The sequence below is a fragment of the Bos taurus genome, chromosome 16 (genome assembly GCF_002263795.3).
Source record: "Bos taurus isolate L1 Dominette 01449 registration number 42190680 breed Hereford chromosome 16, ARS-UCD2.0, whole genome shotgun sequence".
Taxonomy (NCBI): Eukaryota; Metazoa; Chordata; class Mammalia; order Artiodactyla; family Bovidae; genus Bos; species Bos taurus.
The window spans coordinates 3599971-3627632 of record NC_037343.1 but is presented as its reverse complement, the minus strand read 5'-3'; the positions used below and the strand labels follow the sequence as shown (position 1 = coordinate 3627632).

The 27662-nt window shown below is 48.4% G+C and overlaps 1 protein-coding gene across 1 annotated transcript; it reads left to right on the top strand.

Moving 5' to 3' along the window:
• Nucleotides 1-19: 19 nt before the first annotated feature.
• On the top strand, nucleotides 20-25098 carry PM20D1 (peptidase M20 domain containing 1). The gene is given in 13 exon segments (NM_001038100.1): nucleotides 20-257; nucleotides 2938-3024; nucleotides 4540-4772; nucleotides 5441-5527; nucleotides 6646-6779; nucleotides 7173-7292; nucleotides 8082-8157; nucleotides 8515-8576; nucleotides 8787-8865; nucleotides 10807-10878; nucleotides 19979-20147; nucleotides 23074-23173; nucleotides 24381-25098. Coding segments are annotated over 13 exon segments (1512 nt in total). The 5' UTR covers nucleotides 20-88; the 3' UTR covers nucleotides 24505-25098.
• The last annotated feature ends 2564 nt before the right edge of the window (nucleotides 25099-27662 follow it).

The window sequence follows — 27662 nt, the reverse complement described above, 5'->3', positions numbered from 1 at the left end:
ATTGGAGCCGTGAAAGGGGGAAGAACTCGGTCTGCGCGTTTAGGTCCAAACTCCAGCCGCCGACTGGCAGCGAGGACGTGAGAGGAGCATGGCTCGGCCGTCCGTCTGCCTGCTGGCCTCGCTGTCTGCGCTGCTCCTAGGTATCGCCGCCGTCTCCAGATCGAAGGGCCTGCGGGGCACGGAGAGTCAAAGGGAGCCGCGAATCCCTTCTCAGTTCAGCCAAGAGCAGCGCATCGCCATGAAGGAAGCGCTCAAAGGTGAACCCTGGTCCCCTTCACCGCTTATTCTCAGATAAAGGTCCCCGTCTCCTCGGGCCAACCCGTGACTCCCTTCCCCTGCCGCAGAGGTCCGCCCCTCGAGCTTGAGCTCCGCAACACCCCACCACCAAGCCCCGGACCCATTTCCGGCCCCTGGAGACCGCACTCTGCTCCTAGACCTGCCTTCTGGGGACTCCAGGGCGTTCCTTGCCTACCCTGGAAGCTTCAACTTCGCCCGGGTTGACCAGGCTGTCATCCACCCCACCCCACCCCACCCCCACACCAACCTCCGCTTGCCTGGAACATTACAGCCTTTAACCTTTGGCAGTCTTCACTTGTTAAGTTTCTTAGGACTAAACGATCTGAACCTTATGTACCCATGAGGAAACTGAAGTTTAGGTCAGCTGAACCATCTTCCCCAGGACCCTACATCTTGGAGTAAGCACTGGGTGACAGCCTCTGTTGCCTGTAGGATCCTGCGGGTTCTAGATGGCTCCATAAAGAAGTATGGGGCTGTTGCTGAGGTGTGAGATGTTCCTAATTTCCTCTACCAATTAAAGGACATCTTTCCCCTAGACATCAAACCAAGCTAAAAACTTACTTACCTTCTCAGTCTGCATTATCCAGGAGAAAAGAGGTGGTGGCTCAATATTGAAAGGATGGGAAGGACACGGGTTCAATCCCTAGGTCGGGAAGATCCCCTGGAGAAGGAAATGACAACCCACTCCAGTATTCTTGCCTGGGAAATCGCATGGACAGAGGAGCCTGACAGGCTGCAGGCGTCAGTCCATGGGGTCGCAAAAGAGTCAGGACATGACTTAGGGAATAAACAACAATGAAAACAATGAGATCCTTCCTCACCGTTGGGCTTACCTTCAGTCTTTTCCCTTCCATTAAGTAATGGATTGAAAGAAACTGCCTAAATAAACCTGCAGGTAAATGCAAAAGCTAGCCCTTGTTGTTAAATATAAACTGTGTTTGTGCTGGAGTGATAGGCCTGGGAGGCAGAGCAGGGCTTTCCCAAAGCATCCTAGTGTAAAGAGTTCTCTGAAAGGCATTGGGCAGCCATTCACCAGAGTCTCTTTGCACAAAAGAAAGCAAAAGCTAAATAAGAAACTAAAATACAGACCTCATAGCACCATGACTTAGAACCCCAAATATATGGAATATTGAAGTCACTCAGTCATGTCCTACTCTCTGTGACCCCATGGACTATACATATAGCCCACCAGGCCCCTGCGTCCATGGGATTCTCCAGGCAGGAATACTGGAGTGGGGTTGCCATGTCCTTCTCCAGGGGATCTTACCGACCCAGGGATCGAACCTGGGTCTCCAGCATTGTGGGCCGAGGGCAAAACATCTGAGTTCAGATCTTGAGTCTGCCTCTCAATCTCACATAGGCAGTTCCTTTAGTCTTTTTGAACCTTGGCTTCCCCACCTATTGGTAGGCTATGGTGCAGGGTTGATTCTTCACAAAACTGAGTACAGAAGTCAGAGGCCTCCCTTGACATCAAGCTGCTCTGGGTATTTTTCTTCCTACTGTTTTTGGATAGCCATCTAATCAGATTGACTTCCCTGGTGGCTCAGACGGTAAAGCGTCTGTCTACAATGCGGGAGACCCAGGTTCGATCCCTGGGTTGGGAAGATCCCCTGGAGAAGGAAATGGCAATCCACTCCAGTACTATTGCCTGGAAAATCCCATGGACAGAGGAGCCGGACACGACTGAGTGACTTCACTTTCTTTCACTTTCTAATCAAATTATCTTATGACCCCACCCCCACCCCCTACTGTTTGCATTTAACAGTGGAACTCTAAGAATATAAAACCTTCCCCAAGGAATGAACCTAGTGACAACTCAAGAACTGGACTTCTGGGTAGAATGGATTAGATCGTTTATGACAAAGGAGCTTGTTTGGGAGCTTCTAAATCCCCGCCCCCTTCCCAGGCATCATGTGCCCCCAAAGCTGACTTGGGCTGAGATCAATGACACTCTGGATTAACCAGTCTGTGAGGAATAAGCCTACTCTCTGTACACAAAGAGTACTCCCCTTGTGGCTCAGATGGTCAAGAATCTGCCCGCAATGCGGGAGACCTGGGTTCAATCCCTGGGTTAGGAAGATCCCCTGGAGAAGGAAAAGGCTACCCACTCCAGTATTCTGGACTGGAGAATTCCATGCACTGTATAGTCCATGGGATCACAGAGAGTCAGACACGACTGAGGGACTTTCACATACTCACTGTACACAAAAAGATACAAAGCTTTGTTCGCAAAGGGACCCAGGACAGTGGGCTCCTTGGATTCATCAAAGGGTTGGTGGTTTCAGGCAGAGTGAGGCCTTAGCAGCAATTTATAGCGGCTTCCCACTTAGGATCAAAATTTACTCCTGTCTGACCTCCCCCACCCCATGCCAGTTTGGACTTTATGTTCCTTTAAGAACCATATTAGCCTAAACAAAGGACTTGAGTTTAAATCCCAGTTCTACTGGACAATGTTGAGCAGCTCACCTAATGCTTCTAAGCTTGTTTCCTCACCTTTGAATTAGGGAAAACAACAATCCCTACCTGGAATGATTGTTTTGCCCTCCACAATAGGATAATGAGTGCAAGAGAACTTTTTATGTACACAGGGCTGTGGAAAAATCAGTGGTTGTTATCATCTTCCATCTCTGACTCCAACAGGTGCCATCCAGATTCCAACAGTGTCTTTCAGCCCCAAGGAGCTCAACACAACAGCCCTGGCTGAGTTTGGAGAATACATTCGTAAAGGTCAGCCACAAACCATGGGAAAGGGTTAGGAGAGGTACCACTGGAGACACAGTGATTTTACAAGGTGATAAAGAAGTTTATCTTGTGACTGACCAGAGGGCAACCTAGTGTGCTTGGGCCTCTTTGGATGTGTTTGTATACAAGGGGGAGGGATAGAAGGGAGAGTTCAGGAGTTAGAGTAGACACAGAGTAGAGACTAGATTCACCCTTTGAAGAACCAAGGCAATTTAGCCATTGGGTTGGCTGTCAATTTTTGCCCTTTAATGTCAGTCAATAAAATAAAAAGATAGGACTTGGAATTCCTTCTTCATTTGCAAGTTTCCAGAACTGCACCACGGGCTCCTCCCCTCCCTACCTCCATACACACACCTACAGCCTACACACAGGCACACTCCACCTACCCAGGCCCTGCTCCAGATTCATTACTAACACTGAGCTGCTAGGCAGTCAAAAACTTGAAACTGTCGCATAGTTGCTCTCTTCTCACCCCACTGTCCATGAGCTAAAGAAGGATGGGTCAAGGGGAAAAAGGAGACTTGGAGCTCTCCCTCCCCATAGAGAAAACTCATGCAGAGTAGTGAGCCCACTTTACTAAATCAAATAAAAAACAGCCCCCTCTCAAGTCATCAGGAGTGGGAGAGGCTGGCACAGCACAGCAAGTAGTCCCTTCTCTAACACTCTGGGATGGGCAATTGGGGTGGGGTGGGAATCTGGGATCAATCCCCAGTGGCCAGGCTGAAAGTCTTCACTAAATATGAAATAAAATTGGGAAAGAAATGTTCAGCAATAGTAGACTAGATAAGCAGGCTGACAAGAAAAAATGTTTATTCTTCTTTAGTTTTTTGTTTGTTTGCCTGCTTGCTTGTTTTCAGTTATCCACAGAGGCGTGTATGGATTCTTCCAACACAGCACAAAGGGAGATCAAAGTTCTTTCTCCCATGCTTCTAAAGCCACCTGTGTTATTACCTATCTGTAACTAGCATAGTTGACCCTGAGAACACTTGAACACGGAAGTATGGCCATGTGCTCGACAGGATCATCTTTTATCTCCATATAACACAAACATTAGGAGTATTGTTTTGCAAAGGAAAAATATTTCTGATTTTTTAATATATATAGATAAGAGTCATGTTTGGTTCCAAATAATTTGGATACTGGGGCCTATTATATTTAAAATTTAATGTAATCCTAGTCTGCATCACTCTATAACTTGTATTTGTGACAACATTAGAGGTCGGGTCAGTCCAGATCTTGAGCTCTTATCTGTCATAAATGATGCGGTCTTGATATGCATGTGATTACACAGTAATAGCACATTGTAATATGAGGAAGAGATATTTCAGAGATTGTCTGGGCGAATCAGGAATCAGACTAGCTTTGGCCCAGAGGGCTTCCTAAAGGAGGCTGCCTGTTTTAAAGGGGAGGAAAAAGGCAGGGAGAATCAGTTAGGAGGAAAACCAAAGGCAACTGTTGAATCTGGCTTTCTCTCATTGCTTTGCATCTCTTTGCTTCTAGTCTTTCCTACTGTGTTCCATACCAGCTTTATCCGGCATGAGGTCGTAGGAAATTACAGCCACCTGTTCACTATCAAAGGCTCAGACCCCAGCATGCAGCCCTACATTCTCCTCGCTCACATTGACGTGGTGCCTGCCCCGGACAAAGGCTGGGACGTGCCCCCCTTCTCTGGGTTGGAGCGTGATGGCTTCATCTATGGTCGAGGCACACTGGACAACAAGAACTCTCTTATGGTCTGAAATGCTGTGTTCCCTCTGCCTTAGAGTCCTAAAGATCGATCCAGGGTGGGAGTGCTCTGCTAACCCCTGGGAGGTGGGAGGTTCTGGTAGAGAAAACCTTGGTGCCAGGAGATCTGAGTTCCAGTCATCAGTTGGTCACTTCTCTGGGTCCTGATTTCTCAACTGTGAAATATAGATCAGAGTAGATGATCCCAGGTACCCTTTCAGCTCTGACATTGATAAATTTATGCTTTTCTCCAGGCGGGGATGGTTTTATGTGAGCTCTGTTTCCCTACAGGGATTCCCAGGTGGTTCAGTGATAAAGAATCCACCTATCAATGCAGGAGATGCAGGAGTTGTGGGTTCAATCCCTGGGTGGGGAAGATCCCCTGAAAGAGGAAATGGCAACCCACTTCAGTATTCTTGCTGGGGAAATCCCACTGACAGAGGAGCCTGGTGGGCTACAGTCTGTGGGGCCACAAAGAGCCAGACACAACTGAGTGACTGACCATGCATACACCCGCTGCTTCCCTCCATTCCATCCCTGGGGCCATTTTAATGTGTTCTCTCTAAAAGGAATCACATCCTAGCCCTGTTCCCAGCTGCTGAATATCTCTGATGCCTTGGTACCACCACTTAGATAATAAGCCTTTCTCTTCTCCCATTGTCCTTCTGTCCCCCAGGCAATCCTGCAGGCCTTGGAGCTTCTGCTGATCAGAAACTACATCCCCCGAAGATCTTTCTTCATTGCTCTGGGCCATGATGAGGAGGTAGAATGCCTTCATCCTAAGCCTATCTCTGGGTCCCCTCCTTGGGGAGGGAGTAAGCTTCACTTTGGTCCGGTTTGCTCCCTGGCTGCACAGTTTGCCAACTTCTCTGTGGATATGTCTTCTTGCCTGGAAAATTCCATGGGCAGAGGAGCCTGGTGGGTCACAGTCCCAGGAGTTGCAAAGAGCTGGACACAACTGAGTACACACACACTGTGCATGTGTCACCAGAAATTTCTAAGGACTTTGACCAAAATGTAGATGCCTGGGCTCTGTGCCACAGACTTGATGTTTTTTTTCTATTTCTTTTTAAGAGCAGTTTTAGGTTCACGGCAAAAATTAGAAGATACAGAAATTTCCTTTCTTCTCCAACCCACACACATGCACAGCCTTACCCAATATCAACGTCCCCCACCAGAGTCATACATTTGTGACAACTGATGCACCTGCCTGGACACATCATAGTTACCCAAAGCTATTGTTTACATTAGGGTTCACTTTTGGTGTTGTACACTATAATGGTGTGTCATTATGGTATCGTACAGAGTATTTTCACTGCCTTAAGAAACCTCTGTGTTCTGCCATTCATCCCTCTCTCCTTCCCCAAACCCTGGCAACTGTTGATCTTTTGACCACCTCCATAATTTTGTCTTGTCTAGAATGTTATATAGTTGGAACTATACAGAGTGTAGTCTTTTCAGATTGGCTTCTTTCGCGCAGTGTTATGCACAGATCTGAATGTTTAACAAACTCCCTGGTGACATCTGCAGTAGGCACATAGTCCATCAACTACACCTTGAGAAACACCAGTGTAATGGGAAGAGAGAGAACAGACAGATCAATGAATGTGTTTTATTTCTAATGATGCCACTTATTTTGACCCTGGGCAAATCACTTCATACTCTGGGTCCTGGTTTCTTAGTTTGGGAAATGAGGGGGTTGGGCCCTTCCGGCTCTGACATTCCAGATTCTTTGAGGCAGGATTGTTGAGGGCCCTGTCCCTCATGAAGGAGCCTGGATGGGGAGGCTCTGGAGCACCCAGCTATGCTGAATGGGTCTCTGTGAGCTATCTCTGGAGATCTGACTGAGGAGAACTGTGGCTCTGGGTTTAATATCTGCAGATATCAGGGATAAACGGGGCTCAGAAGATCTCAGCCCTGCTACAGGCAAGGGGTGTCCAGCTAGCCTTCGTGGTGGATGAGGGGAGCTTCATCTTGGACGGTTTCATTCCCTACCTCAAGAAGCCCTTTGCCATGTGAGTATAGCACCCCAGCCCTACCTCAGAAGAGGTTCTCACATGGGAGTTGACCTCAGTCTGGTTATCGATAAGCCTACTCCTCTTGCTTTAATCAACCTGCTCCAGGATTCTTGCCTGGAAAATCCCATGGACAGAGGAGCCTAGTGAGCCACAGTAGATGCGGTCACAAAGCATCAGACACGACTGAGCCATATACACAGGCACGCACTTGCTTTAATCACCCCAAGCTTTGACCAAGTCTGAGCTCTCCTTTCCCTATCTCTTCTAAAGTAAAACTCTTTAAGCAGCATGAAACAGACCTCTTGGCTTACCAGACCCCTGTACAGATGGGCCTGGGGGTCACTCAGGGTGGCAGGAAGTCAGGAGGGCCTTCTCTGATCCTTCTTACAGGGTTTCCGTTTCTGAGAAGGGTGCGATTAACCTCATGCTGCAAGTCAACACGACTACAGGCCACTCTTCAGCTCCTCCAAAAGAAACAAGCATAGGCATTCTCGCAGCCGCAGTCAGCCGGTAAGCAATTCCTGGCCTTGCTGCCCACACCAGACTCCCGCTAGAAGACCTGGCACTTCCCCACTTTGAGTTGAGGAGGTTAAGCTTCCTGTCCTGATGGTGGGCTGAGAAGCCACGATGGAGGTTATAGGGAGGACAGAGCTAGCAGTACCCTGGCAAGGGTTATAGGTCAGAAAAGGACCTATCCATATGGCAAGCAAGGGCCAGCAGACAAAAGCTAGGTTAGGTAGCTGGAATAGTCCAGGCCAGAAATGATAGATCACAAGCTGGAAAAGAACCATCTAATTTCTCCCCTTGCCCCAGCAAGATGACTTCAAGATAAGCAAAGGCTGCTGTCTGTGGATGAGGACAGCAGGGTTTGTAACAGCAGAGCTTACCTCTGGCTGGTTTTCTTGGAGAGTAGGAAGAAAAGCTATATTCTTTCAGCTAAATATTTAACTATCTACCATGTTCGAGACTTTGTGTCCAGTAATGGGCACGCGGTGGTGGAAGAAACGGACAGTCCCTTTCCTCCAGGAACTCAACAGCTAGTGGGAGAGGCTGACAGCTTTGCTACAGTGTGGTAGGTGTGATGAGACGGGGGTGCCCTCTCTCAGACTTGGTATTTGGGGACAGCTCCTGTGAGTGCAGTAGAAGTAGCCCCACTTGTGCTTGGAGATCTGGAATGGTGGAGGTGATGGGGCGGTGAGCAGGAGACCTCCTGGCCAGGCCTGTGGAAATGTCCTGTCTCTCGTCTTCTCCTTGGACTGCTGAGTTGGGTGAGTCTTGAAAGCTCCCTTTCTCTTCCAGACTGGAGCAGACACCAATGCCGAACATGTTTGGAAGTGGGCCATTGATGACGGCAGTGGAGCAACTGGCAAATGAGGTGTGAGGAGTCTCACTGACTCTGGTCAGCTGTGGAAGGGGAAGAAAGTGTGGTGGAGAAGCCGCCTTCAGAGTAATAAAGGGGCCCTACTGATAACCAGTGCTCTGCCCATTCTCCCCTATTTGCAGCTGCTGGCTGGGCCAAAACACAGCTTGTCCATTGGGGCTGTTGGTGCTCAGGCTGAGAACCTGAGCCCCAACACCAGCCACTCTTAGGGAGGTGGCTCCCACTCACCCTTGAGGCTACTGCCCCAGGCCCTCAAGGCGAGTCTAAAGCAAGGACAGGCCCAGGTCCCAAACAGTGAGCCTGTTATGCTGACCCCTTTGAAACCCTCTGACCTGGTGCTTTCCTTTTCAGTTTCCCTTCCCTACCAATATAGTCTTGAACAACCTGTGGCTCTTTCGACCCCTTGTAAGCAGGTAAAGTTTTATCTTTCCATTCCTCACATCCCCACCCCAAACCTACCCACTTCCCCATCTCCTCTCTTTGGCTTAACCAGGCCTGACTAACCATCCCTCAGCCACCAGACACTACATCTAACTGGTACGCAGGACATCCCTCCTAGTCTTAAAGATCTCCAAGGTTCAGGAAAGGGGGTATCCTACAACCCTCTCTTCCTTTTGCCTTAGGTTGATGGAGAGGAATTACATAACCAATTCGCTGGTCAGGACCACCACGGCGCTCACCATGTTCAATGCCGGGGTCAAGGTAACGCCACCTGACTCCTCCCACACACCCCTCCATCCCTTGGCTTTATCTTCTTGGCTTCTCCTTCCTTCTCTGGCTACAGTTTGGATAGTAGGAAGGCTCAGTGCTGAACTGTCCTATGTCATCAGATGGGTAAACCTCAGGAGCAAGGGTTCTAACTGACATCTGCAAACTCCATGAAGTTCCTGGCCAAGTTTCATGTATGTGTGTTTCAGAGGCCTCCCTCAGGTTCTTTGGGACTGTACCCGTTGAAAAACATAACCATTACACTGATGTGAAGAGACATTATTTGGGAGTTAATTTTTGTGACCTGTACTCATTTAACATGTAATATATTCACCTAGCATTTTGGTCATGTAGGCTAAAGATTCCCAACCTCTTTACCACCTTTTTATTATTCTTTGTCATGTTTTGAAAGCTTTATTCACCTCACAAATTTAATGAATGATTAATATCCTTTCCCTGAGTTGAATTAGAGAAACTCACCTACTATTTTAAAAATCTGTAACATTTGTGATGTATACAGCCTTAAAATACATACATTGTCATTCTCCAAAATAAGGTAAATTTTGGGTGGCCTTCAAATATATAAATTCTATATGAGATTTACTTTTTTGGCTTGTGGGATCCTACTTCCCTGAGCAGGGATTGAACCCTGGCCCTTGACAGTGAGAGTGTAGACTCCTAACCACTGGACCACCAGGGAACCCCTAAGGTTTACTTTTATAGAAATAAGTCTCAGGTGAACCAATACTTTGATAAAGTTTTTTTCTGAGAACTATTTTTCAGCAAATCAGTCTACTTTCAGCTAGACCAAGCCGCTAAGGAGCTTTTCTGTTTGAACTAGCCACACTAGCTCACCAGGGCTGAGACTTTTCTGAAATCTTGAAAGGAGTTAGACCGTTCCAGTTTCTACCAGTACCACCAGTGCAACGTCAAGGAGGATCATTCACCCAATGCAGCCTTGCGGAGCTCTGCTAACGTGCAGCCCAGGTTGAGAATAAGTGAATGGTGCCTCAGAATTCATCTCTGCTCTGGCTGGTCGGTGTGTTTGGCATGTCAGCCAGACCTGAGCTGTTTTCACCAGCTGCCTAGAGAATTCACCAAAATAATAGTACTGTGTACTATGTCCTTGCATTTGAATGGTGTTTTTATCTGTCCAGAATACTTTCACATCTGTTTTTCCATTTGGTCCTCCTAACAGAGGAGGAGCCAGCTGAGAGACAGAGACACAAAGAGGTTGTCATATCTGAAAATCACACAGCCAGTTTGTATCAGCCCAGTTCTCCTGGCCCTAGCCTCGTGCTTTTTTGCACCATAGCAGTTCAAAGAAAGATACACAATTGGGGAATCTCCTCTCTCATGGGCTCTGAGGAGAAATTCCCTCCATAGCTCAACCCTCTTTTCTAATTAGTCCTGAGTTTTTTCCTCATCAGACAGAGAACAAAGTTCACAGTAGGATATGGAAAATCACTACCACCCTCGGTTATAGTGATCATCCCCCTCAGGGCTTAATGGGGCCTCAGAGGCTCTGGGGTGCCCCTCCTGAGTGAGAACTGACTCTGACCACTGCAGAACTGCCCTAGGCACCCTGGGAAAGAGCGCACATGGAAGACCGCCTGCAGCACTGTACAGGCCAAAACAGAGGCATCCTGGCAGCCCCAGGAAAGCGGTCTTGCTCTGAGCAGCTCTCTGTGAGCCCTCCAGGACCAAGAAACATGAAGGTCTGGCCTGAAGCAGAGACAGGCCACTAGCATTGAACATAACCACATGTCAAGGGCCCAGAGAAGACAGTGGCTGGCTAAAAATATTAAGCCTTGAGTTCTTCAGTCAAATCAGCTTCCTCTCCCTCTACTGGTGGTAATTGGCTTTTCCTGGGCAGGGGTCAGGTGTGAGGGACTAGAGGTCAGCTCAGGCCAAGGTTTGTGGTTCTCTCTCCAGGTGAATGTCATCCCCACTGTGGCCGAGGCCATCATCAACTTCCGACTTCACCCTGCACAGACTGTTCAGGAGGTACGTACCATGTGCTCCCGAGGACTGGCTCAGCCCCACTGAAGTGTGTCCGTTGGGACTGGGCGGACCTGGCCCAGGGCCTTATTTGTTCAGTGATTTTTCAAAGGCTTCCTATGTGCCGGGTGCTTGGCTGGGATAGGAGATCTCTGGCTTTAGGGAACGTGGAGTTTAGGAGTGGGAGATGAATGATGATAATTAATGATAAATAGGAAATGATAATAGTAGCAACACAGATAGTGGGTTTGCTGTGCTCTTGGCACTGTTCTCAGGTATACATATACTATACTATATACATAGGATATATATACACACACACACACATACTATATACATGTACAGTAAACATATACTATACATACACATTTAACCCCTGCAGCCGTTCTGTGAAGTGGGGAATGTATTATCCTCATTTAACAGGGAAAATGGAGGCACAGATCCCGACAGCAGGTAAGTAACATGCCCAGTATTATACATCCAGGACCAGTTCCAGAGTCTGTGCTCTCAGCCTCACACTATACTAGGATTATAACAATTAGGGATAAACAAATTACCATAGAACCTGAGCCAAAAAAGGGGGCTGATGCTACCTCGAAGAACAAAGGAAGTCTTTTCCAACCACTAGAAAGGACTTAAAGGACAAATAGGATTTGCTAGAAGTTGGCCATTCACAGAGTGGGACACGACTGAAGCGACTTAGCAGCAGCAGCAGCAGCAGGACATTCAGGGTACAGGGAAAATGAAATCTAAAGAGTAGTATAATTTGGGGAAAAGTGATGGAAGATGAAAATGGAGTTGTATTGATAGTTTGGGGCTCAAGGCTTTGTGTGCATGCCAACGAGTTTGGGCTCTAATCTGTGGACAAATGTCAGAGGTCTTCAAACAGGGCTGTGAGAGACTCAGGTTCTCTTAGAGAAACACTGCTGATGGCGATCCTGAGGAAGCCTTGAAGTAAGAAGAAACAATTCAATTGTTGCAGCATCTCAGGCAGTGCGTATGGAGGTCTTAACTGAGGCTATGATCATGGGGTAGAGTAGGTGCCCGCAGAGGAGTGAGAGAGAGGTGGCTTCATCAGAATGCAGTGTTTCATGATTGGTCGTTGGGTAGAGTAGGTGCCCGCTGAGGAGTGAGAGGTGGGCTCCTCAGGACGCAGTGTTTGATGTTAGTTGGTCATTGCGTAGAGTAGGTGCCCGCAGAGGAGTGAGACATGGGCTCATCAGGACGCAGTGTGTGATGGTAGCTGGTCGTGGGGTAGAGTAGGTGCCCACAGAGGAGTGAGAGGTGGGCTCATCAGGACGCAGTGTGTGATGTTAGTAGGTCGTAGGGTAGAGTAGATGCCCGCAGAGGAGTGAGAGGTGGGCTCATCAGGACGCAGTGTGTGATGTTAGTAGGTCGTAGGGTAGAGTAGATGCCCACAGAGGAGTGAGAGGTGGGCTCATCAGGACGCAGTGTGTGATGGTAGCTGGTCATTGCATAGAGTAGGTGCCCGCAGAGGAGTGAGAGGTGGCTTCATCAGGATACAGTGTGTGATGTTAGTAGGTCGTTGGGTAGAGTAGGTGTCCGCAGAGGAGTGAGAGGTGGGCTCCTCAGGACGCAGTGTTTGATGTTAGATGGTCATTGCATAGAGTAGGTGCCCGCAGAGGAGTGAGAGGTGGCTTCATCAGAACGCAGTGTTTCATGATTGGTCGTTGGGTAGAGTAGGTGCCCGCTGAGGAGTGAGACGTGGGCTCATCAGGACGCAGTGTGTGATGGTAGCTGGTCGTGGGGTAGAGTAGGTGCCTGCAGAGGAGTGAGAGATGGGCTCATCAGGATACAGTGTGTGATGTTAGTAGGTCGTTGGGTAGAGTAGGTGTCTGCAGAGGAGTGAGAGGTGGGCTCCTCAGGACGCAGTGTTTGATGTTAGATGGTCATTGCATAGAGTAGGTGCCCACAGAGGAGTGAGAGGTGGCTTCATCAGAATGCAGTGTTTCATGATTGGCTGTTGGGTAGAGTAGGTGCCCGCTGAGGAGTGAGACGTGGGCTCCTCAGGACGCAGTGTTTGATGTTAGTTGGTCATTAAGTAGAGTAGGTGCCCGCAGAGGAGTGAGAGGTGGCTTCATCAGAATGCAGTGTTTCATGATTGGTCGTTGGGTAGAGTAGGTGCCCACAGAGGAGTGAGAGGTGGGCTCATCAGGATGCAGTGTGTGATGTTAGTAGGTCATAGGGTAGAGTAGGTGCCCGCAGAGGAGTGAGAGGTGGCTTCATCAGAATGCAGTGTTTCATGATTGGTTGTTGGGTAGAGTAGGTGCCCGCAGAGGAGTGAGAGGTGGGCTCCTCAGGACACAGTGTTTGATGTTAGTTGGTCATTGTGTAGAGTAGGTGTCCGCAGAGGAGTGAGAGGTGGGCTCCTCAGGACGCAGTGTGTGATGGTAGCTGGTCGTGGGGTAGAGTAGGTGCCCACAGAGGAGTGAGAGGTGGGCTCATCAGGATGCAGTGTGTGATGTTAGTAGGTCATAGGATAGAGTAGATGCCCGCAGAGGAGTGAGAGGTGGGCTCATCAGGACGCAGTGTGTGATGTTAGTAGGTCATAGGGTAGAGTAGGTGTCCGCAGAGGAGTGAGAGGTGGGCTCATCAGGACGCAGTGTGTGATCGTAGCTGGTCGTGGGGTAGAGTAGGTGCCCACAGAGGAGTGAGAGGTGGGCTCATCAGGACGCAGTGTTGCCGGGGTCCTGCCCTGGCTGATCCAGGGTATTCGAAGGAGAGACGGCATAGGCGAGGATCAGGATACAATAGCTTCAATTAGATATTAATTAAAGATATAAAGAGTAATAGAATAAGGATAGCTCAGTAGGAAAATTCAGTGGAGAAAAGAGGCTGAGTAGCTTGGTTTACGCGGGAGACCAATAAAACTTCAAGACAAGAGGTTTGCACCACTTACGTAGGCCGCAGGCGTCCTTCCGTTCTCCCGAAGGAGAGGAGACACTGAGGCCTCCCCGGTCGGATCTTAGAAGCCCAGGCATAATTAGTAAGCATGGTGGGTTCCGCGCTCCAGATGGAGACTCAACCAGAGTGAGAGAGAGAGCGACATGGGGAGACCAGTATTTCGAGAAACTGATCCCAATTCTTTATTTTCCAGAGTCTGTTTTTATACACTGAGATGTTATACAAAAGTCACGTGGGGACAGCAGTCCTGACTTTTATTAAAGTCAGGTGCTTCACACAAATGTATACAGAGGTCTTAGGGGTGTTACATCATCTTCTGGCCAGGGGGGCCTGCTGACAATTTACAACCCTCTCCTTGTGACAGCGGTCAGTCAATCAGGACACTTATTTCTCCAGGGCTGATTATTCTCAAAACAGACGCCACCCAAATAAAGTTACATTCCTACAGGGTGAGGGTGTAGTGGGTTTTAGTTAAGGAAAGAATTTACTTAGCCTAAGGTCTAACGTGATTAATATCAAAGGTTAATACTTGTTCCTTCTATATATTCATTAATGTGTGTAAGGGCAGGGGATATGGAGACTTAGCAACAAACATTGGCTCAACAAATGAAAAACCCTTCACCAACACAATTTCTAATTAGCCCACTATACTTATACTTATAGTTTTCTAACTTCTCTAAAGAACCTGTTTTTAGAGGGTTTAAAGCATCTCATGCCTCTCACGGTTGGGAGGCTGTGAGCAATCACATGTGGCCGGACAAGCCTGTCAGGCAGGCTAGAGAACCTTCAGAGGAGTTTGTAGGTTAAAACAGTCTTATCACACCCAGGAATTATTATTAACTGGAGCTCTAGGTTAACTCCCAAAGAGGTCGTGGGGGACAGCCCCCCGTAAAGTCAGAGATGTAGGTGAGAGCACAAAGTAGTAAAGTAGGCAGGCTCTGGTTATGGGGGTAGATGCTTGAGGATTTCCAGGGGGACTCCTGAGGCTCGATCCCGCCTTTGCGTATGTCGAGCCTCCTTCCTCATGACCTTTGCCATGGGCGGAGTACCTCACTCTGGCCCCCAACACAGTGTGTGATGTTAGTAGGTCGTAGGGTAGAGTAGATGCCTGCAGAGGAGTGAGAGGTGGGCTCCTCAGGACGCAGTGTGTGATGTTAGTAGGTCGTAGGGTAGAGTAGATGCCCACAGAGGAGTGAGAGGTGGGCTCATCAGGACGCAGTGTGTGATGGTAGCTCGTCGTGGGGTAGAGTAGGTGCCCGCCGAGGAGTGAGAGGCCAGCTCGTCAGGACGCAGTGTGTGATGGTGGTTGGTCGGGTGCTGGTGCCTGTAACCAAGATTGGGAATTCAAGAGGAAAGCAAGTTCTCAGAGAAATATAATGGTTTAGAAATTTGAGAGGCTTCTAATATATTAATAGACAGTTATAAATTCCTTAGATCCAAAGAGATAATAGAGACAGAGGCTGGAGTATTATTAATTGAAACCTGTAGAGCCAATAAAATACCATGGGAAGGGTGTGTAACTCCTTGGAGAGACGAGGTTGCAGACAGACTTGTGATGTTCTGCTATGAACATCAATTTAAAAGTTAGAAAAATGAATGTGTAACTGCAAACCAAGATGAGCGCTATGAGGAAAGGGGGCTGCTGCTATCGAAGAATCTAAGAAGGAATGAGAATCTGTCCACAAGTCAGGCAAGACTTCCCTACGTGATATCTGAGCTGAAAGCTAAAGGGTGAGAAGAAATACACAGAACGTTTGACATATCTAGGAAAGACTAGCTTATTTAAACATCAGGTTGAGCTAAAAATAATTCAGAAGGTAAATCTGATCCTTCCAAAAATGATCAAAAAAGCCCACCTGACAGCTATGAGATGAGCATTATATTCCAGGGTTAAGCAAGGTGAGGGCCAGGTGGTGTTTCCTGATGATCCTCCTGGCGGATCCTCAGGGGTCTGCCACGCTTCAATTTCTATGGTCCTTTCTGCCTGGGGCCTTCCCTATGGAGGATGCTGTGTCCTTGCACAGGCTGGGGGGCGTGCCCGCGTTGCAGGGGCTGGGGCAGCCTGCCCAGAGTTACCCAGCATTGGCAGGGGGCTGGGACAGTGTAAGCCCTGGGCTCTGCTGCTTTTCATCCAGTGCCAGCCTTTGTCCTCTCCCTGGGGGCTCATGGGGCCAGGAAATCACTGAATTCCCCTCACTGAGCTTCTTTCCACCAGTTTTTTTCCAGCCTCATTCCAACTCCATGCCCTTTCCAAGGGCTGTTTTCCACCAGCTGGGGCTTTCATCTCCCCAGGTTCTGGCACGCTGCCCTCCTCTCCAGTCCCCTGCCGCAGTGGCTTTCCTTCCCTGCCAATCTGATGAGATCTCTGGGCTCCGTAGGCCCACCCTGCTCCCCTGCTCCCCTGCACCCATGGGGAATGGAAAGCCCCCATCACCCCAGGAGCACACAGTACCTCTTCGTCCTGGTCACGCCTCTTCCTCATGCCCTGATTCTAAATGGCTCCCTGAGCCCTCTTCGTCCATCTTTACCTGGTCTCACCCATAAGTTTTTCCAGGAAGGATCTGAATGAACTTTGTGGCCCCATCTGTGAGGAACAAGAGCCTTCAGAAACGTAACACACTGCCACGTGGGAAGGAAGGCTTGTCCTGTGGCCCTCGAAGGGGAGAGAGAAGGCCACTGGGAGATGTTTCTGGGAGCCCCCACTTAAAGCAGAGTTTTGGAGTATGGCACCGCGCATGATAGTGAGCTTCTCAGAGGCTGGATGTCCACCTAACTAGAGTGTTTTACAGAAAATTCCTGTCTTCCTTCATTTATTCATTCACTGTTTATTCAATGGCTACTGTGGGCTAGACATTCTTCCAAGCACTTGGGAAAATGGTGAACAGGCCAAGATTCCCATTCTAAAGATGTTTACATGCTAGTGGCTGTAAGTAATCAAATATATGAACAAGTGGGAGAAGTAGGCACCACAAAGAAAATCATAGGACAAGGTGTCACGAAATGGTTGTGAAGTGGGGTTGGGGCAGTAAGCAGCTTTGTATCCATGGTCAGTCCTCTCTTAGGGGCTTCCCCTATGGCTCAGCAGGTTAAGAATCTGCCTGCAATGCAGGAGTCACAGGAGAGGCAGGTTCAATCCCTGGGTCGGGAAGATCCCCTGGAGGAGGAAAATGGCAACCCACTCCAGTATTCTTGCCTCAAAAATTCCATGAACAGAGGAGCCTGGCAGGCTACAGTCCATGGGGTCGCAAAGAGTCGTACGTGACTAAATGACTGAGCACATACACAGTCCTCTCTCGTGAGGCATTTACACCAAAACCCAAAAAGGAGCAAAGACCTGGGAACAGCATTCAGGCATCAAGAGCACAGGCCTCTATTCTCAATAGAGGTGAAATCCTGCTGATGGCTCGAGTACTATTGATACTTTATCCTGTGGACTCTACAGAATATTTTTAAAATAAATAAAAGAGTATGAGCAGGTTAGATGCTACAGGAAGCCGTACCTCAGTTCATCATTAAGAAGATGCTCATCGCAGAGTTCAAAGATGAGATGGATTGAAACACTTGATGGTGAGCTTTCTGCCGCTGGAGATACTGAAGCACAAGCCAGTGACAGCCTGTTGTGGTTGTTTTGATGACCAGCCTCACAGTAGGGTGGAAGCCGGTCTTGCTAACTCTAAGTACCCACTGTCCTTGCCCTCGAACTTATTCACTCAAGAAGAAAATACAGCTTAGCCTAAAATAGAAAACAACATAATGTGGGAATACGGACTGTAGGAGCTCAGAGAAATGAGGAATCAATGTGCTCTGCCTTTGAGGTCCCCGTTACCGTTGATGAATCCCTCCTCTTAGTCCCGTCCTTGTGCCTCTGATCGTTGCCCAGAGTGGTCCCTCCCTTCTAAACAGGCAAATAACAACTAACATACATTGAGTGCCAGGAACCAGCCTAAGCATATTACATGCATCCAGTCATGGTAACAAGCACCTTACCAGGTAGGTGCTGCTGTTATCCTTCTGTTAACAGATGAGCAAGCTGAGACGCAAAAAGCTAAGGAGCTCACGGAGTGTCACACAGCTGTGAGTGGCTCCACGAAGCACAGAGCTGAGTCTCTGTGCATGACCCCTCCATGCTCAGACTGTCTCTTGCCTCTTCTCCATCATTCTCATATCCTGCCTTCAAATTCTGGCTCAAAATTCATACCACTAAGAAATCTGTCTTAAATGAGCACCACCCTCTTTCTGGCTCTGCTGCTGCTGCTGCTGCTGTCACTTCAGTCGTGTCCGACTCTGTGCGACCCCATAGACAGCAGCCCACAAGGCTCCCCCGTCCCTGGGATTCTCCAGGCAAGAACACTGGAGTGGGTTGCCATTTCCTTCTCAAATGCATGAAAGTGAAAAGTGAAAGTGAAGTCGCTCAGTCGTGTCCGACCCTCAGTGACCCCATGGACCCCATGGCTCCCCCGTCCATGGGATTTTCCAGGCAAGAGTACTGGAGTGGGGTGCCATTGCCTTCTCCTCTACTCAATGCCATTTCAACCTGCAGGCACTTTGGAAACAGTAAACAACCATCCTTGTGAAGTCAGATGCCCAGCCCAGCGATGCCACCTCTATAAACCTTGGGCAAATTCCTTAATGAGACAACTCCTGTTGTTTTTATTATTATTATTGTTTCACATCTTGTAAAATGTATATATGCAACATTCATTGCGTACCTTTTATATTCTTGGTACTAGACATAAGGAAATGAGGCCTTTGAGTCCGGACCTAGCCTAGCAGCTGGTGGGAAACCTGAGCTCTGTAGTGCTCATTGCAGGTGTGTGGGCTCAGTCATGTCCCACTCTTTGCGACCCCATGGACTGTAGCCCGCCAGGCTCCTCTGTCCATGGGATTCTCCAGGCGAGAGTACTGGAGTGGGTTGCCATTTCCTCCTCCAGGGCATCTTCCCCACCCAGGAATCGAACGCGTGTCTCCTGCATCGCCAGGCAGACCCTTTGCTGCTGAGCCACTTGCTCACTGAGGTCCAGTCTGTGTGCCTTCTTCAGTTTCTGGAGGCAGGAATCTTTAAGTAATGTGGGGTAGGGCACAGAAGACACTTCTGGGGATGACTTTAGGAGCCTTCCAGAGGGTCAAGAACATATCCAGACTATATATTAATTCTTCTATCAGAGTATTTGAGACATCTGTGCTGGAGTGAAAATAAGCTCTGACAAGTGAGTTGCCCCTCCCCTCAGTCCAGCAGCACAGAATTTGCTTTGCCTCAAATGATGGTTTCTAAGTCAGAAGAAGGAACCCTCATTTCCTTTCCAGACCTGACACTGACCTAAAAGAGGTCCTCCCGAGATAATGCCCCCCAGTTATGAGACAGACACTCCCCTTTCTAGGGCAGAGACCATCCTAAAGCAAGTGTTTATCAGATAGCTTGAGACTGGTGCTGGAGCTTTCCCTAGATGGCTGGGTGGGTTTGTGGGGCTAGACTGTCAGCATCCTAATCCATTCCCACACAGCTTCATGTGATCTGATCCTCAGGGTCTGGTCTACATCCTGCCTGGGACCAGGACTTTTGCTGAGTTCAGCTTTAGTTACTTCAGACTGAAATTTCTAGAAGCTTCCTCATGTTCCTTCCTGAGGAAAGGAGGCTCAGAGAGAAAACTTGAATACTAGCCCCCCAACTTCTAACTTTTTGTCTGTTGAGCTCATCTTCCTGGCCCCAGTGCAGATGGTTACAAACAGGAAGCAGGGATGCCCAGAGAAGGAAGAAAGTGTATGACCTGTCACCACCTGTCTGAGACTCTCCCAGGCTGAAGTGAGGTCATCATATCTACCCCTCTGCCTCGAGATGGTTGAGATTTCCACTGTGCTGTCTCCTACATTTTCACCTAGCCCATGGTTCTCAGCCTAAGGGAAATTACCCAATATCCTGATTTTGTAGTTCCTGACCTGCCTCACGGCTATAAGGCAAGCCTTCCAAGCATCTAACCTAAATCTACTATGCTGTAGATTTCCAGGAAGAACAGCCATTCTATCTCCTACAACCAGTAGGCTGAAATTGAGGTCTCAGAGCTACAGTGAATCTCCTCTGTAAAGGCTCTGCCTTGCTGGAGAGAAATCAGGACCGTATAGATTCATAAAGTATTTGAATAGCAGATCAATAAGAAATCAGACTTTCTTTGTTTCCTCTCTCAAGGTTCTAAAATTAGCCAAGGACATTGTGGCTGATGACCGCATCCAGTTCCATGTGTTGGATGCCTTTGACCCCCTGCCCATCAGCCCTTCTGATGATCAGGCCTTGGGTTACCAGCTGCTCCGCCAGACCATACACTCTGTCTTCCCGGAAGTCAACATTGTTGCCCCAGGTAATGACTTCATCAGCTGTGGCTGGGGGAGTTTGGCGGGGGCAGTGGGGGTGTGCTGGAACTGTATCCTATCTGATATCCACTGCCCCACCCCCATGCCAGCTGTTCAGCCTGGAAACAGCTGGCTGCTTCCTCTCCTGATGGGACTGGAGCTGTATTTTCCCCTCCAAGTGGAAGTGAGAAAGCAAACAGGAAAGCATCAGAAACAATAAATTAGGTCAGCCAAGCCTGGGTCCTGGCTTAACCTAGGCCGGCCACTCTGGCCTAGAGGGAAGGATCGGCTCAGATTCCCCTTCCTCTGGAGGAGCCACAGAGGGGGTTGGGTTCCACCTATGCAGTCTGGTTCTGATCTGTTCTAAGGTAAAAGCTCAGCAACAGAGCTCAGAATTTGCAGCCCAGGAGCTTCTCCTGGCTGTACCATTGGAATTAGCCCCCTTCACCTCTCCCAGTAGCAGTGCGTCTATGCCCCTCCCCCAGTCTTCCAGCATGCCTTCCAAATCTATGCTGTATGGATGGTGGTTCTCAAACTCAAGAGGACAAGAGGATCACCTAGGGAACTTATTAAAATGCAGATTACCTGGACCCACTCCCAAAGATTCAGGTATATTAACTCTGGAGAGCACCCTGGAATCTGCCTTTTTAACAAATATCCCAGGGGATTCTGACAGCAGCTGATGGCTGACCACAGTTTGAGAATCTCTGGTCTGATGTGAGGAAAAGATGCTCTAATGTGAAGACTTGTGTTCACTTTGCTTTTATATACCTTCAATCATGGAGTCTCTCATTTTTCTAGTCTAATTCTTAGGACCTGTTAGGCGTGGACCTTAAAGATATTATAGTGAAATTCTACAACCATAAACTCCTTGGGTATTGGGGGGGGAAAAAAAAGCACTCTTAGTTTTTAATCAACTTAAATCTAACTCATTTCTCAGAAATTCAACCTCAGGCATTATTGAAGCCTCCAAGCAACCCCACCACCCGCACCTTGAATCAGGCCTCAGGGTCTCATGCAATAGCATAGCGTCAGGATCCCTTAGTCTGTGGTCATCAGTCCTTGTGTTTGCCTCTGAGACATCCATTATCCTGCCCACAAGGTCACTTCAGGTTGCAGATTTCCTCTGATTCCTTGACCTGTCTTGGGGGTGAGAGCTCTGGATCCAAGATCTCCCCTGAACATTACCTCTGAGATTCCCTGCCTCCTTGGACTCCTGCCACAAAGCAGGACCTGGGCCCCTGCCATCGAGGAACCCTGGCTTTCAGGCTCCCAGGTTCTCCTCTGTTGGCCTCAGAGGCTCTCTCCCTTTCCCTCTCCCTGTGGGGCACCTATGATAATCTCATCAACACAGTTAGGCTTGTACAGAATAAAGATAGGCAGACATCAACTGGCAGAAATCTCCAGGAATTGTGAAGGGACCCATTTGAAACCAGGAGTGGAAAGTAGAGCAGCGGACCTAGAGGTTATCATACTAAGTGAAGCAAATCAGACAGAGAACGGCAAATGCCGTATGGTGTCACTCGTGTGAAATCTAGGGCAGTGATACAGGTGAACTTACTGCAGAACAGAAACAGACTCAAAGACACGGAGCACAGACGTGTGGTTATCAAGTGGGAAAGGTGTTGGGCAGGACAGACTGGGGGCTTGGGAACAACAGATAGACACTACTGTGTATTAAGTAGATGAGCGGTGGGGACCCACTGTGTGGCACAGGGAACTACATTCAGTGTCTTGTATAACCTGTGATGGAAAAGAATCTGAGAAAGAACAGGTATATCTGAACATGGATGGCTGGGTCACTTCGCTGTCCACCTGAAACTGGCACAACACTGTAAGTCAGCTATACTTGGATTTTAAAAAGGTGCTCAAACAGAATGCGCGTGCGGCACGTCATCCCAGGTTTGCTATAAAGCAACAGCCAGTTGTATTTTTGAAATTTTTCTGTCACTTTTAAACTATTAAAAATACCTATCCAACTACATGAATACAGAGCTATGACCCTGGATCTTTATGCATAAGCCTAATAGCTTCATGATAAATCTGTTCCGCCTGAAAGTACTTAAAAATGGGATACATTTCTAGAATAAAAGCGTTAACTCAATCAAAATAAAACACAAATTGCCATCTCAAATTCATCTCACCACACTTTAACTGATAAGCTAGGGAGTCTTTTTTCAAAGAACATTCATAATGGGGAGGAGTCCCAGCCCCGGCTGGGGAGGGGGACGACCTACTGCCTTCAGGAGAATGGGACACTAGAGAGTATCCCGGGACTATACGGACCTGAAGTTTGACTCTGGGAAGATACAGTCCTCCTTCAGAAGACAGGAATAACCAGAAATTATGTTCTGCTTTTCTTCTTGCCTGGAGAACCCCCATGGAGAGAGGAGCCTGGTGGGCTACAGTCCATGGGTCGCAAAGAGTCAGACACAACTGAGCGGCTAAGCACAGCAGCACAGCATGTTCTACTTTAAGAGGGTTGCCATCTACAGCAGTAAAACTCCCCCAGAGAGTGTTTGTTTCTGACCTGAGTGATACACAAGAAAGCTTGGGCAATAAAGAAATGGTGCTTAGATTTCTGGATATCTAGGTTTCTACTGATAGAATAACCTGGCCATGAGTATGAAATGAAGCCGCTGGCCTCTGTGTTCATCATGGAGAGAGGGCACTTAGCCTTGGACCATGTAAGGGATGTCTCTCTAATGCCCTTGGGAGTTGAGTCCATGTTCTTGGCTGAAATGGTATCTTAGAAAGGTTTTGAAAATGGGTAGGCTGAAGGACAAAAATCCTTGGCTGCAGTCTCCTAGGGAAGATCCAGACGTCTTCTGTGGTGACACAAGGGTCCCAATTTTCTAGGTAGCCTACTTGCCACCACTTCCTTGGCTTGGCTGCTTACATAAAGCTCTGTTTCTCTGGATTCTTCCTTTCTAGGTACTTGTATTGGCAACACAGACAGCAGACACTATCTGAATCTTACCACTGGCATCTACCGGTTCAACCCCATCTACCTACAACCTCAGGACTTCAGTAGGTGAGTGAGTGGAACAGGTTTGGACAGCTTGGAGGAGAGAGGAGATACATCTGACCTGTCCCTTTCCCACTCATTCTCCTGACAGTCCATAGAATGGGGGAAACCTGGAATTTGTACAAACTAAAAGAGACTGCGGAGCCCAACTGGCCAGCTTTTCTCAGTGCCAGAGTCTTGCCACTCCCCAGAATTTGGTGGAATCAGTGACTGTTTTTCAGGGATGGAGATAATCAGATGACTGGAAAGAACCTGGTAGAATTAGGGCCCTTGAGTCCCACCTCTTCCTTCCTTTGAGAGAAGCCCTCCCCTCTGGATCTCATTTCCCCCAAAAGTGGGTACTCCAGAATTCTCAACTTCCACTTAGTGAACTGCAGACACATTTGAGGTCAAAGATGAACTCATGCTTTGAATTCTCAAAACATACTTTGGGAATCTAAAACATATTCACCAGTTTCACCTCCTGTGTGTGAACTACTACTTTGTGGGTTCTTCAGCAAATTTTTAGTCCTGGGATATAGGGGCATGATTTCCATTTACCTCTCTGCTCCTTACCATACCCAGCTCTGATTTCCTCATCATAAGTCAAGTTGTTTGAATATATATTTGAATTTGAACTTAAGAACAGATTTCATGGGAAGGGGGTTCGTTGGTTTTTTTAAGGGGTGTAGGTGGGGTTAGCTATTCTTTATCTCCTTTCATCTTCAAGGTTACATGTATGCTTCGGTAGTATTGTTGTGTGGAGGCAGGCTGTGGGCATCGGATCTGGTAGTGAAATTTGAGGTGAAACAGAGAACCCCATAGGTAGCCTGGGTTCCTATCCACTTGTGCTCCTAATAATGTGGGGAGAGGCGGCTGGCATAGGGATAAGTCTAGCTGGGACTCCAGCCTTAGAGAGAGAATTAAAAGATAACTTTAGTAATTTCCCCTCAGAGGAGAAATTATTAAATGGATTCCAGAGCAGGTGATGATTTGTACCCCCCAGGACTATCATCTGCGCCCACTGCACTTTGCCATGGATGTAGATCCTGGAGAGGTGACCAACCTGTCATCTGAAATCTCACTTCTTCCAAATGGCTGCTCCCACCTTGCCCACTTCCTACCCACTTTGACCCCTGGAGGGTCAAAGGCCAGTGGCTTCAGGGGTGTAGGTGCTCTGCAATAACATTTGTACTAAAGCAATGGCCTCTCCCTCAAAACTTCTCTCCCTCAGCATCCACGGAATCAATGAGAAAATCTCGGTCCAAGCCTACGAGACCCAGGTGAAATTCGTCTTCGAGTTTATCCAGAATGGTGACACAGACGAGGAGCCAGTTCCTCACCTGCATGAACTGTGAGGTTGGGGACCAGCGGGATTAAGGATGCCTGATGCTGGACCAGGACTAACCCAAGGGGGGAAGCCAGTGTTGATGAAACTTTTGGTCAAAAATCATGTTATAATGACCTCACCCCCCTGCCTTGGTCACTCCTAAACTCATGGCCAAGAAGGGGAGGACCAGCAGGAAGCTGGCTTCTCCCTCCCTCCCGACCTCCTTGGTTTGCCATCCGTTATTGCCTTCTTTTTCCTCTCTTATAATAGAAGGTATCTGGCTTGTCTGCCTTGCACTGGTCATGTCACTGCTCCTTGTTAAGGCCTAACTGAGCAAATACAGATTTGAAAAATATCAACCAGATTTTACCTTTTAAAAGTTTAATTTAAGGCACGCTTGTTGGGCTGCCTTTTCCTCGGCTTATAAATTTGTTCTTGTCGTAACTTCCTTTCCTTTTTTTCCCCCTCTCTTCTTGGATTGTTTATCTGGTTCTTCATCTCTCCCCTCCTCCCCCTGCTTCTCACCTCTTCCCCTCCCATTTATTCTACACCTGGAGCAGGACTGTAACTATGTCACTACCACAATTACCACAACAGCTGGTCAAATAAAGTGGTCTGTGCAGCACCGTCTGGTCACTGGGGGTAAACTGAGGCTGGGGGCTTTGGGGGAACCCCAGACCTCCTGGTTCTGGAGGTTGGAGCCTGGAGAAGACAACCTCCGTCCTTGGGCTCCTCCCAAGGGCGCCCTGGGTTTCGCTCCCCTGCCCTATCCTGCCACCTGCTGCTGCCGCCCCACCCCAGGAGACACTAATCTGCGGAAACATTTCCCTGGCACATCCTGCGAGCTGAGCTCCCAAGGGAAAGGCAGCCTCTCTCTGGAGCCCAGGAGCAGCAGGGCCCTGGCCCTGCCATCGTGTCCTGGATCAGACTTATCGAGGGAAAGTGGAGGGCAAGTGGGGAGGGGACTGCCTACAGAGACTCTGCTCCACGGGTGGGGCAAGGGCCAGCTGCCCTCCCTTAGGGGACCACAAAGCTCCAGTCTGTTTTCTGTGGGGTCCAAGCCGGAGCATATTGGAATCTGCTCAGTAGCTGTCAGGTGCAAGGCATTGAAAGGCAGCATTTCTTGGCTCGAGGCTGGGAGCTATGCTTTGTGGATCACAAGGGAGTCAAGGTCACAGAGGGAGACACAGACGGAGCTGGGACTTGAGACGACATTCCCTCTTTTTCTCCTGTCCAGACAGGACCTTCCTCGTCTTCCTGGGGTTTAACAGCAGTGGGACAGTAGCTTCTTTTCCCTTCTCGCAATCCCCTGCCCCTTCCCACCCACCTGTGGGTGTGAGCAGCTCCTCAGGAGCTGGAGCCTAATGGAAAGTGTTCAACATGGACAGCAGGGATTATTTCAGGTTCTCTGCTACTCCCCCTAAGAGTCACATCCCTTCCCTCGCCCTCCTTTTTTTGGCCAATTCTGTATTTAATTCAGCCTTTGTTAGAGTGTGAGCTGAAGAACAAAAAGGATTCTTCACATCTGTACAGAGCTGTACAAAGTACTTTCACACACCCGTATCACCCAATTTGTGCTCTGTCGTGTCCGAGTCTTCAGGACCCCATGGACTGTAGCACACCAGGCTCCTCGGTCCATGGGATCGCCCAGGCAAGAACTGGTTGCTGTTTCTTCCTCCAGGGGATCTTCCTGACTCAGGAATCAAACCCGAGTCTCCTGCGGCTCCTGCATTGGCAGGTGGATTCTTTGCCACTGAGCCACCTGGGCAGCCCCACTTATCTCACTGGAGCCCCATGAGAGCTACGTGAAGAGGCATCATTCTTCTCACTGAGGAGAAATTGTTTCTCTGAGAGATTACACGTCTAGCTGGAGGCAGATTCAAATGCATGTCTCTGGCCCCAAGCTCAATGTTACTCCATGATCCAATGTGACAGATGAAATCTACTTTAACAAGATTAAATATTATTTAACACTGACAACAACTCCAAAGGTGCTATTGCCCCTGTTTTTAACAAATGAGGCAACTGAGGCTCAGAGGTTAACTAATTTGTCATGCAGGAGTTAGGGGCAGAGCCTATCTGAATCCAAAGCTTGTGTGCAGAAGAGTCATTTGCCCAAGAAGACACAGTTCTGAAGGGGCAGCCTCAGAATTCAAATGCAACTCAAAAATCCCCAAATCCACTGCTTTTTCAATCATCCTACACTGCCTGCCCCCAAGAACCTCTGGTGTGTGGCTCATTCATTCTGATTCAGGGAGATCTCAAGGACAAAGGCAGTTCTTCTATTGAATTTGGTTCTGAGCTCAAGTTCTCTGTTCCCCTGGCTGACCTCTTGCTATTCACACTTGTCCCACTGTCTGCCAACATTCCTTGCCACTCCCACCCTCAGCTTCTGTGTTCAGCTCTTCTCCCTTCTTGAGTTTGGGGATAGCCAGGCCTCTAATGATCTGTGGGATAACTGGGGGAAAAGTGAGAAGGGGTCCCTGTCCCTGTTGGGTCTCCCTTCTCTCTTCTAGCATCAGAACAATAGTCTTCCGAGCCCCCAGGGAGGGAAGTTGTCCAGAGGGAACTGCTCCAAATCCTGGGTCTGAGAACACAGACATTTCAGCCCTTTGGCCTCTGAAGTTTTCTGAAAAGAACAGTTGAACGTGCTGGCCAGAACAACATAACATGATGCTGGGCAGGATGGGACGATGAACCTGGGACTTTCCCCCACCCTTACTCCATGCACGTATCACTCCCCAAATCCATCTGAAAGAGATCCAGCAGATAATCACAGTTATACCGCACACTCCCATCAAGGACTTGGCTCAAGTATCTTATTCATACCTCACTCCCGAAGGTTGGAAGCAAGACACAGTATTCATAGGCAAAGAGAGTAGGGGAAAGGAGTAAATTTGGGCTGAAGACCCTTGATTTTTTTTTATTAATTTATTTTTTTTTATTGAAGGATAATTGCTTTACAGAATTTTGTTGTTTTCTGTCAAACAACACAAATCAGACATAGGTACACATATACCCCCTCCCTTTCCAACCTCCCTCCCATCTCCCACCCCATCCCACTCCTGTAGATTGATACAGAGCCCCTGTTTGAGTTTCCTGAGCCATACAGCAAATTCCCATTGGCTATCTATTTTACATATGGTCATGTAAGTTTCCATGTTACTCTCTCCATACATCTCAGCC